We start from the raw sequence: 17,472 nt of genomic DNA, 5'->3' as shown, positions 1-17,472 counted from the left end.
CTTCTGCATCTCGAATCGTATGAAATGCAGGGATTCGCGGGATAGCATTTTATCATATCCTGTGATAGAATGGGAAAAGATTTCCCAAAGACATGCTTTTTTGCCGTCATTCCTATTGTAACGTTTACCTGGCTTCTCTGTCTTGTGGCAAGTTGGCATCCCTATTACAAGGCCCCGTAGGCTGCAAAGGTGGACTGAAAGAAACTCCTTCCCGTAATTGCAAACGCTAATAGCAGATTTTAAGTTTTGTTGCCCTGGCTTTAGAGCGTTGTACCTAGTAGTTAGTCTTATAATGTTAGCTACCTTGTCTTTTACTAAGTTATTGCACTCAGTAACGTTTCAATCTTGCTTTTGCTAAAGCAGCCTTTTCTTCGTTGCATCTAGCAATAGCAAAAGCAAAAGTCGAATTAATCAACATTTTTTACATCTTTTCTGCTGTTTCTATTAAAGAGAAAATTCATAGAACGCGAGGATCAATTGTACAGTAATGTCTAAAGGTAGGATTGAGAAGGCTATTGAAGGTGTCTCGAATCACTCGAATCCCCTTGGTTCCTAATCCAACGTTACCTACGCTTAGCGATAGGGGACAGGCGTATTGATGTACAACCTAGGTGACTTTGGATTTTATAAAAATGGATCCTATTTGCGCTATCCGACTTATGTGAATAGTTTGGCTGAATAAGTGCTCCCTGAGCGTGCGAGTCACATGGCTTCTTCACTGTTAAGGTCCCATTTGAATATTGTCTTTTCTGAGCTATTTCGTAGTAACGGTTATTTTTATTGCATTGGCATTGAATTTTCTTTTCCGAGAATCATCACTTAACGCCTCGCTCATGCTATCGTTGATTGATAAGGTGCCGTTTCAGGCTATAGGGGGTCGGATTCGCTTCTTTGAGAGCCAGGACTCTCTTTTTCTTTTTTCAATCGCTTGTTTATTTTGCTTTTCTTGTCGGGATCTTGCTTGATTAAGCCCTTATCCTTTCGATTGCTGAGGGTTTGCGTCGTCTACTATGCGTGCTTTGCTTCTTTAATTCATAGCCAGCGCCTGCTACAAGAATGAACAACCATTATCCCTCTTCCCTTCGGTTGAGTGGCTAAAGCCCCTAGCACAACATTTACTGGCACTTACTAGATAAAGGTTACATGGCGGAAATAGCTTAATGGTAGAGTATAGCCTTGCCAAGGCTGGAGTTGAGGGTTCGAGTCCCTTTTTCCGCTTGCAGAATTGCTATGGTCTGCACTATAGATTGTCGTACAGGGCTATCCTCAATACTAAAAATAGAGCAAGCAAGTTAGATTTTGTACTATCTGTACTTAGACATGGTTCTGTAGAATCTCAGGGTTACGTAAGGATAACTATACTTTATCACTGGGCTGGGCTTATAGACCGGGAGATCTCTTCTGTTTACCTGGGCCCGGCATTAACGTAGTAAACATTGCTGCGGACACATCGATCTTTATAACCGAACCGTGCTAGTCGAAGACTGTTGCATATGTCTGGTCTCCTGCACTGCACAGATTAGCGACCGAAAGACCCGACCCTAGCACAGGAAGGATTATGGATCATTAGTCAACAACTGCTCTGCTGATGTAACAAGTACCAGCTTGTATATGTCAAAGCATGTGGCTACAATTTGAACCCACCATTCGCTACCCTTTTTATATAATAAAAGCGCAATGGCTGCCGTGTGCAATACCCATGCCGGCATGTTTGTAATAGATGAGCCTCTTGCTTTATGTTTTGTGCCTATCCCCGCTCTTTGCCCCATTACTATTTCACTTTTTAAGAGCTAAAAAAAAGCTTAATCGCAATCTGGCCGTAGGGACCGAGTTTGAGTAAAGGAAATAAACAGCCTTTACGGTTCTACACTTTGCTAAATCGACCTATCAACTCATAGTTGCCGTTTAGGCACCTTGGGGTTCATTGCCCAGGCCACGCAAACTACCTTTAGTTTGGTTAGAGAACCGGAACCACAAGTGGTTGGGTTGACTTGGGTAGCGCGTTTAACAGGGACCTCTACCCCCAGGCCCGAAAAGCGAAAGCAAAAACAACATTTTTTTTATCATCAATACGAATTTAAATAAGATTCTTGTATAATAATCCATGCGTAACCAGGAACAATTCAATTAGTGCGACGACGAAACATAATCGTAACTAACTGCTTATCGGGGTTTGGAACTACTTCTCGGCCCTGGCTTCTCGCAGACTTATCGACGCGTTGCAGATGGTGGATAAACCATACTGGTATAGATTACCTGTACAAGCAAGCATTTAGAGTAACCTGCTTGTTGTTCATTGTTATCTCGGTGTTGCTAGCTTTGGCTGTTTACTGCTTCTTTTCGTTACGTGGTTTTTTGTTCTTTGAGTCCCTTCCTGGCATGCTAACGCAGCCCCTTAGGCGGGCTTGTGGAAACAAACAACCACGCCACTGTAAATGTTATGAATACAAGATGATTATCACCTTTAAACAAACAAAAACAAAAACATGCTGAGGATCAATCGAAAGATAAGTCCTTAGCTTCTTTATTAACAATAAATAAGCATTTTTCATCCTTACCTTCTTTGTCTTCTAACAGTACGGTTTTAGAAGATACTTCAAGGTTAAATATATCCCCAGCTTCTTTGCCCCCGAATGCTTCTTTGTCTAAGCCTTTACTTTCTTGGAACAAAATCCGTTTTTTATTGGGATTTTCCCTTTTTGATATTATCAAACATAGAAATAAGACGACTATCGGAAACATCCGCAATTAGGGATATGCCCGTTTAGCTGAAGAAAAGGGCAATAGTGAAGTAATGCCTAAGGTGTCCATGATGTCTTTTTATTTTCCCCGCACTTTTCTTTTTTTTTGTACTCTATGTTATGACTGAGAATAGTTATCTTCTCAACAATAATTAAATGACGAAGAGTTCACTTGTATGAAGTGGGAATCTTACATACAGTTTTGTATAGCAACGTTATAGCTGTCGACTATTTCACAACTACACCGAAAAAACCCAACTTTGCCTTTATTTAATTAACCTCCAAGTTTGAGGTAACGGCTTACATACTAGGTATTGACTACAACTTGCAGGAACATTTAGTGGTCCTCGCTGATTTACACGCATGGGAGTTTACGTGTCCTATGCTGCTTGAGTTAAAACGTGGGCTAGCTGTATTTCCGGCTACTAGACTATCATCATTGCCGGGTGCAGCACTTGACTGCTTTGCCTGGTCAAACGAAACAGGTAGAGACTGACAAGGTTTTTTCGCTACATGCTCTACTCGAAGGGCAAAGGTAGTCAGGCTTCCTTTCCATCGATATCATCAACTCTGACTTTTAAAACAAACCTAACTAGCATAATGCTAACGGGGAAAACGGGATTCGAACCCGCGGCTTCTGGCGTGACAGACCAGCACTCTAACCGACTAAGCTATTTCCCCTGCCCCGGCCGGAGGTGGAGGATTCATTAAGCCCCCATCCCTGTTATTTGTTCTTTGAAGATGTTACGTGCAATTTACGAAGTAATATGTGCTGTGTTGTCCAATATAGCCCTAGTCATTCTATTTTACTCTGCATGCATCTTTTTGAAGCCACTCCATAAAAGCTCCATACATACTTATGTAAATAAACGCGACGGCGCCTAAATGCCTGCTGGCGGCTTTTTTGGTGCTTTTTCCCTTTTAAAACTAGCGTAGCACGAATATTTTTTACCACAGTATTACGTCTTATTATATTCGTGTTTGGAATTTTGGATGTCCTACTCCTGCGGGATGTCTTATTTCTGTTTTTGCGAAACTTTAGATCCTTGTTCCTGGATTTTATGCTTTTGCTTTTGTTTTCATGGAATCTACCTCTAGAAAATTGATTTTTTTTTGAGAGGTGAAACTTTTTTTTATTCTTCTTGCGGTTGCGTTTGTAAGAGGGACTTCTGAAAAGGAAAGCTACGAGCCCTGCGATAACTACAGCATACCCACCCTTAATTAAATTGAAAATCAACCCTTTGACCTTGTTACAGTCACGCCAAATCTTAGTTGGTTCAATCCAAACTATTTTCTTGTTCAATGGTTTTGACAAAATAATTCCCGGTTTACGCGGCTTTGGCAAAAGAAGTCTTGGTTCATAAAAATGAAGCTCCTTTACTTCTACTTTTTCTAGATTCGAATCTTCGATTCCAACAAAATTATACCTTGCTTATTCAGTAATTGACACCTCTGCTGTCACTTCATGTTTTAAAAGGATTACAGGAGTTTTCAGTCCTGTATTCACCAAGATCATATTTGATGAGCGTAACAGTTTGATTAAACCCTTGTCCCTATCATGCCTTTTATTTCCATATCGCAATAGCTTTACTAAATATTATAGAGCGCCTTCACGTAGTAAAGTGGAACTGGAATTATGTAGTTAACCTAAGCTCTGACATTGCTGCATAAGCTTGGCTCCTGAACCGTACATGAGACTGATGATCTCATACGGCTCTTCCCGTCATGTTAGCGTCTTCTCTTTAAGCTATGGCGAAAGGCGGGCGTTTTAAACTATAGTACGATTTTACTTATAATTGTAAACAAAGACAGTTAAGACAGTGATTTAACACGAGTTTAAATACCTTTACCTTACATATGATTTGCTGTTATTTACAATTAATAATCAATAAAGTCAATGGGTCTCCATGTTAGCCCTGGAGCTTGGTGGAGAATCCTCTTTCTAAGAGCATACAGCCAGGCAGGCCTTCCGTTTCTGGAGCTTCATGGGCGTTGCCCCGTTCCCTAACCGGATGCTTAGACGTGAGCTACACTTCGTAGAAGATGCCGCAAGCGTAAATGGTTCGTCCTAGACCTAGAATGAAAGAGCCATCAATAACTTACTTTTCTTGGGCGTCTAGGGACGCTCAATGACAATCCCCAAGTTGTCACTGCCTTACTTTTTCCGCTATTACGATAATGAGTCCCTCGGTGCAGTCAGCACCGTCGATTGTCGGGCAACGAGGCTTACACTCATTCATTGTTCGTCCTATGTGTGCTCTAGGCCTTTTGCTTTTGTGGCTTCGAGGGTAGCTACCTTTCTATTAAATCAAGGCCTGAGAGTTGGCTGAACATCCCAGCTATTGACGTGGCAACTAACGATCTCTGTTTTTTTGTCTGTTTCTGGTTAGAGTTCGCGTCATTAGTAGTGCGGGTCATTCCGCGGATATTGCTTGGGACTAACAGATCACACTGGGGAATGATTAACCAAAGCTCGTTTTGCTTTCTTTTATTTTTGTTTTGTTTTTCGTTATAAGGTCTGTTCTTATCTTAATATCCATGGGAGCTTGTAAAAAGATGAAAACATGAAAATGAAAATGAAAGGGATCCAAAACAAAAGTAGTGTCATTTTCATCGAAAATAGTGTCACTTTCATCATCATCGGGAGGTTGAACTTTCCTAGATCGACTTCCTGTCCCATTTGCTTCGGCATGATAATTTAAATTTTAATAAATAAAATGAAAGAAAATATGATAAGAAAAGAGAAAAATCAAGATAGAAAAAGAAATTAAAAAAACACATAAATTACAACCGTGCTTGCGTGAAAGGGAATGGAAAAGGGAACCGTTAGGATCGCCCATCAGCTTAGGACCACCAGGTTGACGTCGCCGCATCGGCTAGATCTGGCAAGTCGAGGCTATTGAGATCGAAAACACAGTGGACTTAACGGCTTCGTCTATCACACTGTAAAGCCGATAGATTGTATCATTTGCGATAGCACAGACTGCAATAAATATCAGCAATCCTGCAATCATCCCATTCGACTGATAGGGTTGGTGGTTACTTCAGTTACTAATTCGTTAACTAAAGTTACTTGAGGCTAAATCAGCTAAGGTTGTGGATTAGCTATCTCCTTTTTTTCCGAGTCGTAGTTTTTTCAGAATAGAACTAACCATAGGGATAGGGACTTTACTTGCACTCTTACTTTCGTCACTTTTGTTTGTACCCCTTTTGTTGCTATCCCTTGCTAAAGCCCGTGGCTGCCACAGTAAGGGCAACTAAAAGGCTCAAAAGACTCTTTTTGGCATGCATTTATGCTCGTCAATTCAAGGCCACATTTTGGTTTTATTTGTTTTGCAAGGCAGATGCGGTTCTTTGATCCTATTCGCTACTTATCTGTTGCCATTGTATGTTATTGGAAGGTTCAACGCCTTTGGTCATAACTGGCCAGGTGGGATACTTGACCTCTTAACGTTGATTGTCGATTTTTCAATCTGATGATGAATCATCGAACCCACTCTGCGGAAGCGGAGCTACCATATCAGTTATCGTGGAATGCTCAGGGCAAAACTGGAACTACTTTATCCATCTTTCAAAAGAAATTATCTAACCTATAGGTAGTTTGCAGGCCAAAAACACACTCGCTAAGCTATCAAAGACCGTTAGTTAACGTTAACTTGCTATATTCAAATCCAAGACCGAAGCACAAGAGATTCTTGTTGAGAGAGAATAAGTTTTGCCATCCATTACCACGCACGCAAACTACCTTTAGTTTGGTTAGAGAACCGGAACCCGGCGCCGACGATTGAACGAGTTGTTTGTCGCTTCATTCAACGGTAGGGGTCTGGGCCGTGAGTAACTTGGTGCAACATGGAGATCGAATTCTTGCATTCTATTTAGTTTGTTTTTTTTTGCGGAACAGAAAGCGACATCGAGGGAAGGAAACAAGGCAACCTACACTCGTGTAGGCTTGAACTGATCGCCGGCTACTCCCTTTCCAGAGGGTAGGTCCGTAAGATGGTTAGGGAAGGTTTCATAAGGTAGTGTTCGCAGTCCTTGCCGGTAACCTCGCTTTGTAGTCCTAACCACTAATAGTGGCAGTGGCATTATTACCTTGCCCTTCGTAGTTACTACCACTAACAGTGGCATTTTTTATAACTTCTTTGCCATCATTTCGACTAAGGATTGAAGAACGAAAGCGCTCATTTAAGGGAACAAGTGAATCTGTTAAATGAACGGGTTATTCACTTGAAACGGTCGGAAAAGTTTATGTTTGACTTGTATTCTGATCAAGTTAGGCGTAAATATGGGTTTATACAATTGACACAAAAAGGCAATTCAGTGGAAGAGCAGGGGCAGTTACGTGCAAAGACAGTGAAATTCAAAGGACAACCGCAGAGTACGACAGGAGACAGAAATCACTCCTCTAGATCTGATCTAGGGGGCGCTAGTAAAGACAGCAATCTTAGTGTCAGTGAGCCGCTTCGGATCATGAGCCCAACTGAGGAATATTTTATTAATTATACTTTGATGCTATGGCTGGATTTTGCCACAGACCTTTATTCCCCATTGATCAAATGGGTTGTAAAAAAAACTGCAACGAATACAAATATATTGTCGCTACTTCCTTGGCTGTAACTTTTACTTCGGAGATTGAAGTGACTCCTTTTAGGTTAGGAGGGGGCGCCTTTAGTTTAGTTTGGTAGAACGTGGGTCTCCAAAACCCGATGTCGTAGGTTCGAATCCTACAGGGCGTGTTTTTTCTTACCTACCCAAGGATTGCTTAAGCGGTACACATTAAAATTGAAATAGGAATAGAATTAATTTTCGTCGTTAGAAAAGCGGCACATCTGCTATTTGTTTCCTGAAATACTTTTTTGGACAGAGAAGAGGCGAGGAGGTAGGGGGAGGATTCGACAGATATCTTTTAAATCCTTCCCCCTTCCCAATATCAAAATCTTATCTTAGGTAGGACGATTCTTAACTAAATTTCATCGAATATTTAATTGGTTACTCTGTCGGTATTACAAGTATGCAGTTACAAAAAATCTAGCTAGGGTTATCGGAATTAAGCCTAACACGATTCCAGATAGTAATGCTTCAACCATTTTAATTTGTGAATGTTTAATACAAATACTTACCAAAGTAAACGCATTAACTAATAATTAATCGTTAGTAGGTGCGATGGATTAGTAAGCGCTGTGTGTAAAACTTTTTCGTCCCTATTTACTTTTTTTTTCCTTATTTTCTGCTTTATTTTAGCATATTAAAGCAATTCAAATAGTCTGACAGTGCTTTGCCTATTCGTTTTTGGCTGGCATTTAGGAAGTTTTATGTTATAAGCTGTAAGTCGGGCTATCTACAGTTAACTTTATACCTTAAACGGTGTAGAGTCACTATGTATAGGAGTCTGGCCGTTAATGACACGGGCATGGCTCGTTGTAGTCCTTGCTTGGGACGCTGACATCTAAAGCTCCGTTGGTTTATCAAGCAAGTTAAAGGCCGCTAGTAAAGTAAGATTATTCGCTATCCTGCCTGAGGCAATGAAAATTAAATTGAAATGCCAGAAATATCGGTAAAACAAATCAAATAGAAACCTTTTTCTAATGGATTAGCTTTTTTCCTTATTCTCATGTTTATTTGCTTCGCGTGCAGAACGCTCAAAAACTCCGCCGATGCCTACGGAAAGGCCACAGGCAGAGTCCTCTAATTCCCTAGTCTTTACTAACAATTCGAAGGGAGTTCCACAAGAACCTGCTCCGGGCAGTAGCTCAGGTTCAAGTGATTCAGTGCCTGACTGGGAAGGGACCCTCCCACTTTGGCAGATTGGCTTAAAGATATTATATCCTCGGTCTTTTTTAAAGTTCTTGTATGTATTGGATTTTTTTAAGTGCCTTCTCCCCCAAAAATCCTGTCTTGGCCCAGATCTACTGGTCTGGGGCCCAGCCCCTGTAGCGTGAAAAGCTTGGCAAAAAAAGTGAATCATGCCATCTCGAAGTCAGAAACGTATGCCTCTAGCTCAGCGCGTTGTCTAGAAGCACATTCGCCTAATGAGCAAAAAACCCTAATGAAGGATGTAGAGAAAACAACACTTATGCAAGAATAGCGAAACGCTATACCGAAAGCTATCCGCTTCTAACTCTCCCAACTAAGCCCCATTGCGGCTACAGGCTGCCCATCGTGACCATCCCGTTTTATGTTGCTGCCATGAAGCTGACTGTCCAAGCTGCCACTTTCCATGTATTGATTGATAGATTAGCAATTTGCTGCTTTATTAGCTGCCTTGCAGTAGCTTAATAAGGGAACGAGGTTAGCTCAAAGAACTTAAACTTAAACTTGGCAAGCTGAATCTTACATAGGTTGGCTTGTTTTTGTGTTGCTTCGAAACCTAGAGAAAATACAAGCCTTTTTGAAGGGAAGCGATAACACGTAACCAGGGCATACGTAGGCGCGAAGCCGCTGAAATCGTATTGGCATGGCCTAATCGCATTACTACGCTTAGGACAAGAGCCTCGTCACTATGTTATACAACCTTAGACCCTACTTACGTGTAACACGGCGAAGCACTTGAACTTTTAGCTGCCGCTTTGAATACATGAATAAATTGAGGCCCGAAGGGATGAACACGTTAGTACTGACTGATTTGCGATGGCTAAAGTCTTACTGCTCTCTAAGGGACGAAGGGGGCAGCCGAAGCGAAGGCGCGACGCGGTTTCGTGTAACCGATAGATTGGCGTTGCCATAGATATGAACTGCCCGTTGCCTGCGGCCCTCGTTGTTTCATTGTACAGAATACCTTTTCCTTGCCTCGCCACTTAGGATCAAGACTAATGCAGGGTACGTACAAAGCAAAAAAGGAACCGATACGATCAAGAAAGAAAGATAGCCCCCGTAACCCCTAAAAAGTAAAGATAGGCGATATCCTGCAAAGGCAGCCAAAGTAGGCCTCGTGGAACTGAGAAAGGTTAGCCTCCCCGCAACCAAGCAAGCACTGCTTTGATAGCAAGAAAGGCTAGAGGTTGTAGGCAGAAAGTATCGAAAGCAGGCAAGAAGGGAAAGTGGGCCAGTGCAATAACCCAGACATTATTGATCCTCTGCTTCTATTTACTCAATTTTCTGCCTTCCTTCCCGTGGTTGGCTTGTTTTGTTTGCCCTAGCGACACCATTAAGAGGACTGGGTGATTGTGATTAGAGATCAATTCACTGTCGCTTCGAGTACACGACGAGGTTACGAAACCCGTCATGGCGATAACATGGTAATTTAGAAACAAGGCGTGTATGAGGAACTATCAATGTCTACGGTTTGCGTTGGGATTGCCCTTCGGCACTTCAGGGCTCAACCAATTAAACTCTCGGTGTCTACGGCGTTAGAATGAACTTCGTGCATCCATTTATTTCTACGGAATTACCAACGCTAGACTGGACGTATTCGACCATGCGCCAGATTATGCAGGGAAAACCAGCGATACTTTTTAAGAGCAAAGGGTACAGGACGTAGTGGCGTTCTCAACTCATTCCTCTGATCCCAGTATAAATTGGATCGGCGAGAAAGGTTAACCAACCCTGCTTGACACTTTGTGCCCCTCGCTCCCTAGTCTTGGCATAGGATTTAAAACATCGAAAAGGTGGGCTATAGGAAAAAGCGTAGGGAACCGCTTACTTTAAATAAAACAAGAACTGAAAGAAAGAGGACTGAACATAATACCGGGTGGAAGATACATGCTTTACCTTGCAAGTTGTGAAAGCTTTCTTCTCAATAAGAGTGAGAGTTAGTGGTATATAGCTTTATCGAAGCCCGAAATGAAACGATGTTGCACTGAAGAGGACTCGAACCCCTAACTACCTGGTTCGAAGCCAGGGACTCTATCCAATTGAGCTATCGGTGCGGGGGGTTGGGTCAAGGAAAGCCCAACCCTGGAAATGTTTTTTGCGTTATTTCTTCAAAATGAGTTTACGTAATTAAAGAAAATTAACTCAATTAAAAGACAAAAAAGTCAATCTTTGTCGTTGATGATCTCTCGGTTGGTTACCGAATAATTTAACCATCCCTTCCCTAAAAGAAAGTAATTACTTGATATATGTAATCCGTAATATTCGGATTCAGTCGTCAGCTGTGGTTTTTACCCTCCCCAGGGTGTCCGCTCTGCCCGTGAGACGGTTTTTTAACCACGACGTCTACGTTTAAGTTTAAAGGCAGTCCCTTTACGAATCCGGCTTCTAAGCCTATGGAACTTAACGAAAATCTGGACAGCGTCCCTGGCTTTATTATGAACGGCTTGGATTTTATCCGCCTCCTCCTGCGAAACAGTTATTTCTGTTTCTGGATTCAGCGGCGGCATGTCTTGCTCAACAAAAACTACTTCTGGAGTCGAAGGCAAGAGCTCAAACAGGGCTTTATACATGTCAATCAAAGGTTGCGCCTGGGAGACTATTTGCGCGGCATAATGCGCTATCACTTCCTGGGAGAAGGGGACCTTCAAGAGGAGTTCTATGCCCTCTTCCGGGGACATGCTTAAAGGGAGAGATACCCCAGAGATGAGCATCAAGCCAGGAATAAGGTCCTTATGGAACGACGTGAACAGACGGGAGTTTGCCTCCTTAAACTGTACCGAAATCTGAGCCCATTCCTGCATTGTGGCTTCGCTGACTATGGAGGGGTTTAACTTGGCAGAGATAGAGTTTACTAGATTGTTTATTTGCGCAGGCTGCAGTTGTGAAACGAATTCATAACCGTTCTCAGCGCTGGGCAATCTGCCTTGTTGGCAGGTTTTTAGTATTTTATCACAATCTTGCCAAGTTTCAAATAAGATTGAACGGCAATCCTCCTCCTTTAGTTGCATAAACTGTGAATGTGAAGACGCTTGAGTTACTATTGAAGAACTACTAGCGCCCATATTCATACAGTATGCTGTTTCAGCAAACCCAAGCCCAATTAGATTTAATAAAATTAAAAAAAGAGCAACAAACAAGAATACCTTTCTCAACGAAAGAAAGGAGAGATATATGGTGAGGTTATTAAAAAGAAAGGAGAGATATATGTTGAGGTTCTTAGAAATAAAGGAGAGATATATGGTGAGGTTATTCAAAAGAAAGGAGAGATTTCTGGTGAGGTTATTCAAATTCAAAAGATTTCTTTTTTTAGTGAGGTTATTCATGTTTATCTTGTTTTCTTTTTTTAAGATACAAATAAGATTGAAAAAGCCATCGTCAAAGCAAACAAGGCAATAGCTTCTGTTAAGGCAAAGCCTAAAGTAACATAACCAAATGATTATTTAGCTAACGATAGATTTCACGCCACAGGGCTTGTCAAAGAACTAAATACGTTTCCAATACCTACTGCTGCTCCTGCTAGGGCTATTGTAGCCGCTCCTACTCCAATTAATTTTGCACCTTCTAGCGTAACTAATTCTTAAGTGTCTGTGTAATAATAATAAAAAAGTGTAGTTAGCACACTTTAAACGAAGTAGAGCGGTTGGCTGGCAAAGAAAGCTTACGCCTTTGAAGAAGAAAGATAGAGTTTGCATGCCTACCTTACCAAACACGTTGGATGTCGTCGGAAAACCAAGACATTTGGTAAACAGTCTTGTTGTCTCTTTGCAAGCAAGCCCATTTAATTGTAACAATTTAACGGATAACAAGATTATTTCCGGATGAATCCAAAGAAAAAACATAGTAAGCAGAGCCCTGACCCAAATGAAGAATAAGTGGTAGATTGGTAATGTTATCATTAAGGTTCATTGGTTTTATATAATGTCAACAATACAACTAAGCATTCGTTGACAGAGTCAAAGTTCCCCGTTTTCAATCGTGGCATCCACGTTAATAAGTCGAAAGCCTCTTGGGCCGCCATTATCACAGGAAGGAAATCTAGAGGAACTAGGGATTTTTGGTCCAGTAGCAAGGGATTGAGGGAATGTAATTTTGCCAGGTAGTCTCGTTAGCTCCCGAAGTGTTGCGATAACTAATGAAAAAAAAAAGAAAGCTCGTTTCATTTATTTAGAACTCAAAGAAACTTCAATCCTTTAAAAATTTGGGTTTGAAGAGTTAGTTGTCGAATAGTCCAATACATACACATATACAAATATACAGAAAATCTATCTATATCTATTCTATCTATATCTATTTAGATAGTTACAACTCAATAAAAACGAAGATGGATAGCCAATGAAAAAATGAGTAGAAAGGAAAGAAACCTTTTTTCCGCCTTGAATATCATTTAGATTTTGCCAAGAGGAAAGGCTGGAGATTTTGGAATTACTTAAGTAAAAACAATTCTAATAATTACCGATTGATATTTCACGAATAATGATGCCATCTCCACCACAGTTACTTCAATCAGAAATGCGAATACGAAAAGAAAAGCTATGACTAGGATACCAGCTACTAAAATGACTAGAGGTATCGTGCAAATCTTACTGGAAGAAGGTTTTTTAAAAAGCGTCACGGAACACACAGGGGGGGGGAAAATTTTTATGGATGTCAGATATTTTTGGCAAAGAAAAAAAAGCCTTACCTTACGTGGCAACTAAACTATAACTATTAGGTACATTAGCAAACCCGGTCTCAGAATCTATTGCGATCATATAAGAATCCCTAAGATCTTAGGGGGCATGGGAATTGCAATTTTATCAACGTCTTATGGACTCATTTACAGATCGGGAAGCTAGGCGAAGAAGAAAAACTGGGGGGGGAAATTCTACGCCATATTTGGTAATTGAAAGGGAGAAACAGGGACAAAAGTTACTTATTTTCACCAGTTACGTCTTCAATGAAAAGAATTTTTTTGGAGAAACCTGTAATGTAAATAGGAGGTTTACTTATTCCAAATGATGAAGAAACAGAATCTCATTGACATGGAAGGTACAGTTACAGAATCTTTACCCAATGCCACGTTTTGAGCGTGTTCGGATAATGGATGTCAAGTTTTGACTCATATATCGGGGAGGATGCGACGCAGTTATATAAGAATACTACCAGGAGATAGGGTAAGAGCTGAACTGAGTCCCTATGATCTTACCAAGGGACGCATCATCTACCGCCTTAGAAGTAGGCATACAAACAATAGTCAGTAGATTTCGGTATCAGTTTAGATTTTCGGCAGTTAACCAAACCACTTCTCTTGCCAAATTTCCTATCTTGATTAGATCGAAGAAACATGTAGCAAACCTACAGGTAGATTTACCCAATTAATTCAAGGTTATAGATACGAAAATCCGTGCTTCCATTCGGAAAATATGTAAAAAATGTCGATTGATTCTACGACGTAGACGAATCATGGTAATTTGTTGCAACTCAAAACATAAACAGAAACAAGGATAATAAATATTTCTATCTGAAAAAGAATATTAATTAAACAGAGCTTCCCAATAAAAATAATTAATTAATTATGTCAAGTCAAATAAATCGAGAAAAATTCGTTCACGTGGGGGAAAACGCGGAGTTCAAAAGGGAGTCATTCATATACAGGCGAGTTTCAATAACACTATCATTACCGTCACAGACGTCCGGGGACAGGTAATTATTTGGTCTTCCGCCGGTGCCTGTGGATTTAAGGGAACACGCAAAAGCACGCCATTTGCTGCGCAAGCTGCGGCTGAGAATGCAATTAAAGCATCAGTGGATCGGGGTATGAAACAAGCAGAAGTTATGATGAGCGGGCCCGGACCGGGGAGAGACACCGCTTTGCGAGCTATTCGCAGAAGCGGCATAATCCTCAGTTTCATACGTGACGTGACTCCTATGCCGTATAATGGTTGTAGACCCCCCAGAAAGAGACGCGTCTAACTAGTGATTAGTCACATCAAAAGGAGAGAAAAAAAATTACGTATGCGCACGCAAAAACGAGATGTCGACCTCTAAGCAGGCAATTCAGTGGAAATGCCTTGAATCCAAAATAGAAAGTAAGCGGCTTCATTATGGTCGTTTCCTTGTATCTCCCTTTAAAAGGGGTCAAGCCAGTATTGTAGGAATTGCCATGCGTAGAGCTTTGTCACAAGAGATTGAAGGGACAAGCATAACACGTGCAAGATTTTGCGGAGTCGTGCACGAGTATTCCACAATAACGGGTCTTCAAGAGACAATACATGATGCTTTAGTTAATCCGAAAGAGATTGTGCTTAGGGGCGATTCAAAAGAAGATATTCAAGAGGCGTTTTCATCTGTAACAGGTCCTAAAGAAGTAACTGCGGGCGATCCATCATTACCACCTGGCGTCGAAGCAATTGACAATTCGCAATATATAGCTACCATTACCCAACCAATATCTCTAACTATTGAATTAGAGATTGAAAAAGATTGCGGATATCGTATAGAAAATCTAGCGAAATCCGGAAAGGGACAATTTCCCATCGATGCTGTATTTATGCCTGTCCGAAACGTAAATTATAGCATCCATCTATTTGGAAGTGGTAGAGCGACGCAGGAAATCTCATTCATTGAAATATGGACTAATGGTAGTCCGACACCACACGAAGCACTTAGGAAAGCTTCTGAAAAACTCATGGACTTGCCAACCACCTTCTCGTATGTAAGGGGCGGAGACGTATCTCTCTTCGAAAATGGATTCTCTTGCTTCCTTTGCCTCCTTGAAAGTTTATAAAGGGTGATTCCCTTGCCTCTGCTTCCAAAGTAGCTTTTGCCTAAACATTTTTAGATTCCTTTGCCTTTTTTAGAGTTTCTAATGATTTTATGCCTTTGTTAGGCACATCTCTATGTTTATAAGCATAATAATAGAATAAAAAAGGCGTTCTTTAAAAAGATCTACTAAGAAGCAGAAACACACTACTGTAAGCACCAGATGAGTAATAAACAGTAATGAAACCCCCCTAACCTAAAAAAGTTAGTGGTTGGCTTGTTTTGTTTGCCCTAGCGACACCATTAAGAGGACTGGGTGATTGTGATTAGAGATCAATTCACTGTCGCTTCGAGTACACGACGAGGTTACGAAACCCGTCATGGCGATAACATGGTAATTTAGAAACAAGGCGTGTATGAGGAACTATCAATGTCTACGGTTTGCGTTGGGATTGCCCTTCGGCACTTCAGGGCTCAACCAATTAAACTCTCGGTGTCTACGGCGTTAGAATGAACTTCGTGCATCCATTTATTTCTACGGAATTACCAACGCTAGACTGGACGTATTCGACCATGCGCCCAGATTATGCAGGGAAAACCAGCGATACTTTTTAAGAGCAAAGGGTACAGGAACGTAGTGGCGTTCTCAACTCATTCCTCTGATCCCAGTATAAATTGGATCGGCGAGAAAGGTTAACCCAACCCTGCTTGACACTTTGTGCCCCTCGCTCCCTAGTCTTGGCATAGGATTTAAAACATCGAAAAGGTGGGCTATAGGAAAAAGCGTAGGGAACCGCTTACTTTAAATAAAACAAGAACTGAAAGAAAGAGGACTGAACATAATACCGGGTGGAAGATACATGCTTTACCTTGCAAGTTGTGAAAGCTTTCTTCTCAATAAGAGTGAGAGTTAGTGGTATATAGCTTTATCGAAGCCCGAAATGAAACGATGTTGCACTGAAGAGGACTCGAACCCCTAACTACCTGGTTCGAAGCCAGGGACTCTATCCAATTGAGCTATCGGTGCGGGGGGGTTGGGTCAAGGAAAGCCCAACCCTGGAAATGTTTTTTGCGTTATTTCAAAATGAGTTTACGTAATTAAAGAAAATTAACTCAATTAAAAGACAAAAAAGTCAATCTTTGTCGTTGATGATCTCTCGGTTGGTTACCGAATAATTTAACCATCCCTTCCCTAAAAGAAAGTAATTACTTGATATATGTAATCCGTAATATTCGGATTCAGTCGTCAGCTGTGGTTTTTACCCTCCCCAGGGTGTCCGCTCTGCCCGTGAGACGGTTTTTTAACCACGACGTCTACGTTTAAGTTTAAAGCAGCAGTCCCTTTACGAATCCGGCTTCTAAGCCTATGGAACTTAACGAAAATCTGGACAGCGTCCCTGGCTTTATTATGAACGGCTTGGATTTTATCCGCCTCCTCCTGCGAAACAGTTATTTCTGTTTCTGGATTCAGCGGCGGCATGTCTTGCTCAACAAAAACTACTTCTGGAGTCGAAGGCAAGAGCTCAAACAGGGCTTTATACATGTCAATCAAAGGTTGCGCCTGGGAGACTATTTGCGCGGCATAATGCGCTATCACTTCCTGGGAGAAGGGGACCTTCAAGAGGAGTTCTATGCCCTCTTCCGGGGACATGCTTAAAGGGAGAGATACCCCAGAGATGAGCATCAAGCCAGGAATAAGGTCCTTATGGAACGACGTGAACAGACGGGAGTTTGCCTCCTTAAACTGTACCGAAATCTGAGCCCATTCCTGCATTGTGGCTTCGCTGACTATGGAGGGGTTTAACTTGGCAGAGATAGAGTTTACTAGATTGTTTATTTGCGCAGGCTGCAGTTGTGAAACGAATTCATAACCGTTCTCAGCGCTGGGCAATCTGCCTTGTTGGCAGGTTTTTAGTATTTTATCACAATCTTGCCAAGTTTCAAATAAGATTGAACGGCAATCCTCCTCCTTTAGTTGCATAAACTGTGAATGTGAAGACGCTTGAGTTACTATTGAAGAACTACTAGCGCCCATATTCATACAGTATGCTGTTTCAGCAAACCCAAGCCCAATTAGATTTAATAAAATTAAAAAAAGAGCAACAAACAAGAATACCTTTCTCAACGAAAGAAAGGAGAGATATATGGTGAGGTTATTAAAAAGAAAGGAGAGATATAT

General features: G+C 41.3%; 1 protein-coding gene, 2 non-coding genes and 2 pseudogenes across 3 annotated transcripts; 2 read left to right on the top strand and 3 right to left on the bottom strand.

The window, feature by feature from the left end:
• Window positions 1-3,348: 3,348 nt before the first annotated feature.
• TRNAD-GUC (transfer RNA aspartic acid (anticodon GUC)) lies at window positions 3,349-3,422 on the bottom strand. Its single transcript has one exon. It is a non-coding gene; the product is annotated as a tRNA-Asp (tRNA).
• On the bottom strand, window positions 3,402-5,386 carry LOC147416784 (uncharacterized; annotated as a pseudogene).
• Window positions 5,387-7,403: 2,017 nt separating this feature from the next.
• On the top strand, window positions 7,404-7,477 carry TRNAW-CCA (transfer RNA tryptophan (anticodon CCA)). Its single transcript has one exon. It is a non-coding gene; the product is annotated as a tRNA-Trp (tRNA).
• A 3,190-nt stretch (window positions 7,478-10,667) lies between these two features.
• Window positions 10,668-12,509, bottom strand: LOC147416782 (uncharacterized). The gene has a single exon (XM_086508050.1). The coding sequence runs from the start codon at window positions 11,873-11,875 to the stop codon at window positions 10,883-10,885; it is 993 nt and encodes a 330-aa protein (XP_086364176.1). The 5' UTR covers window positions 11,876-12,509; the 3' UTR covers window positions 10,668-10,882.
• A 4,147-nt stretch (window positions 12,510-16,656) lies between these two features.
• LOC147416781 (uncharacterized) lies at window positions 16,657-17,183 on the top strand (annotated as a pseudogene).
• The last annotated feature ends 289 nt before the right edge of the window (window positions 17,184-17,472 follow it).

The sequence above is a fragment of the Adiantum capillus-veneris genome, unplaced genomic scaffold (genome assembly GCF_014529385.1).
Source record: "Adiantum capillus-veneris isolate H3 unplaced genomic scaffold, ASM1452938v2 Hic_scaffold_461, whole genome shotgun sequence".
In the NCBI taxonomy this organism is placed as follows: domain Eukaryota; kingdom Viridiplantae; phylum Streptophyta; class Polypodiopsida; order Polypodiales; family Pteridaceae; genus Adiantum; species Adiantum capillus-veneris.
This window is presented reverse-complemented; position numbering and strand designations above follow the sequence as displayed.

Coding starts and splice junctions, on each gene's coding strand:
- LOC147416782 (XM_086508050.1), bottom strand. CDS start 11,875: ATGAATAACCTCACTAAAAAAAGAAATCTTTTGAATTTGAATAACCTC.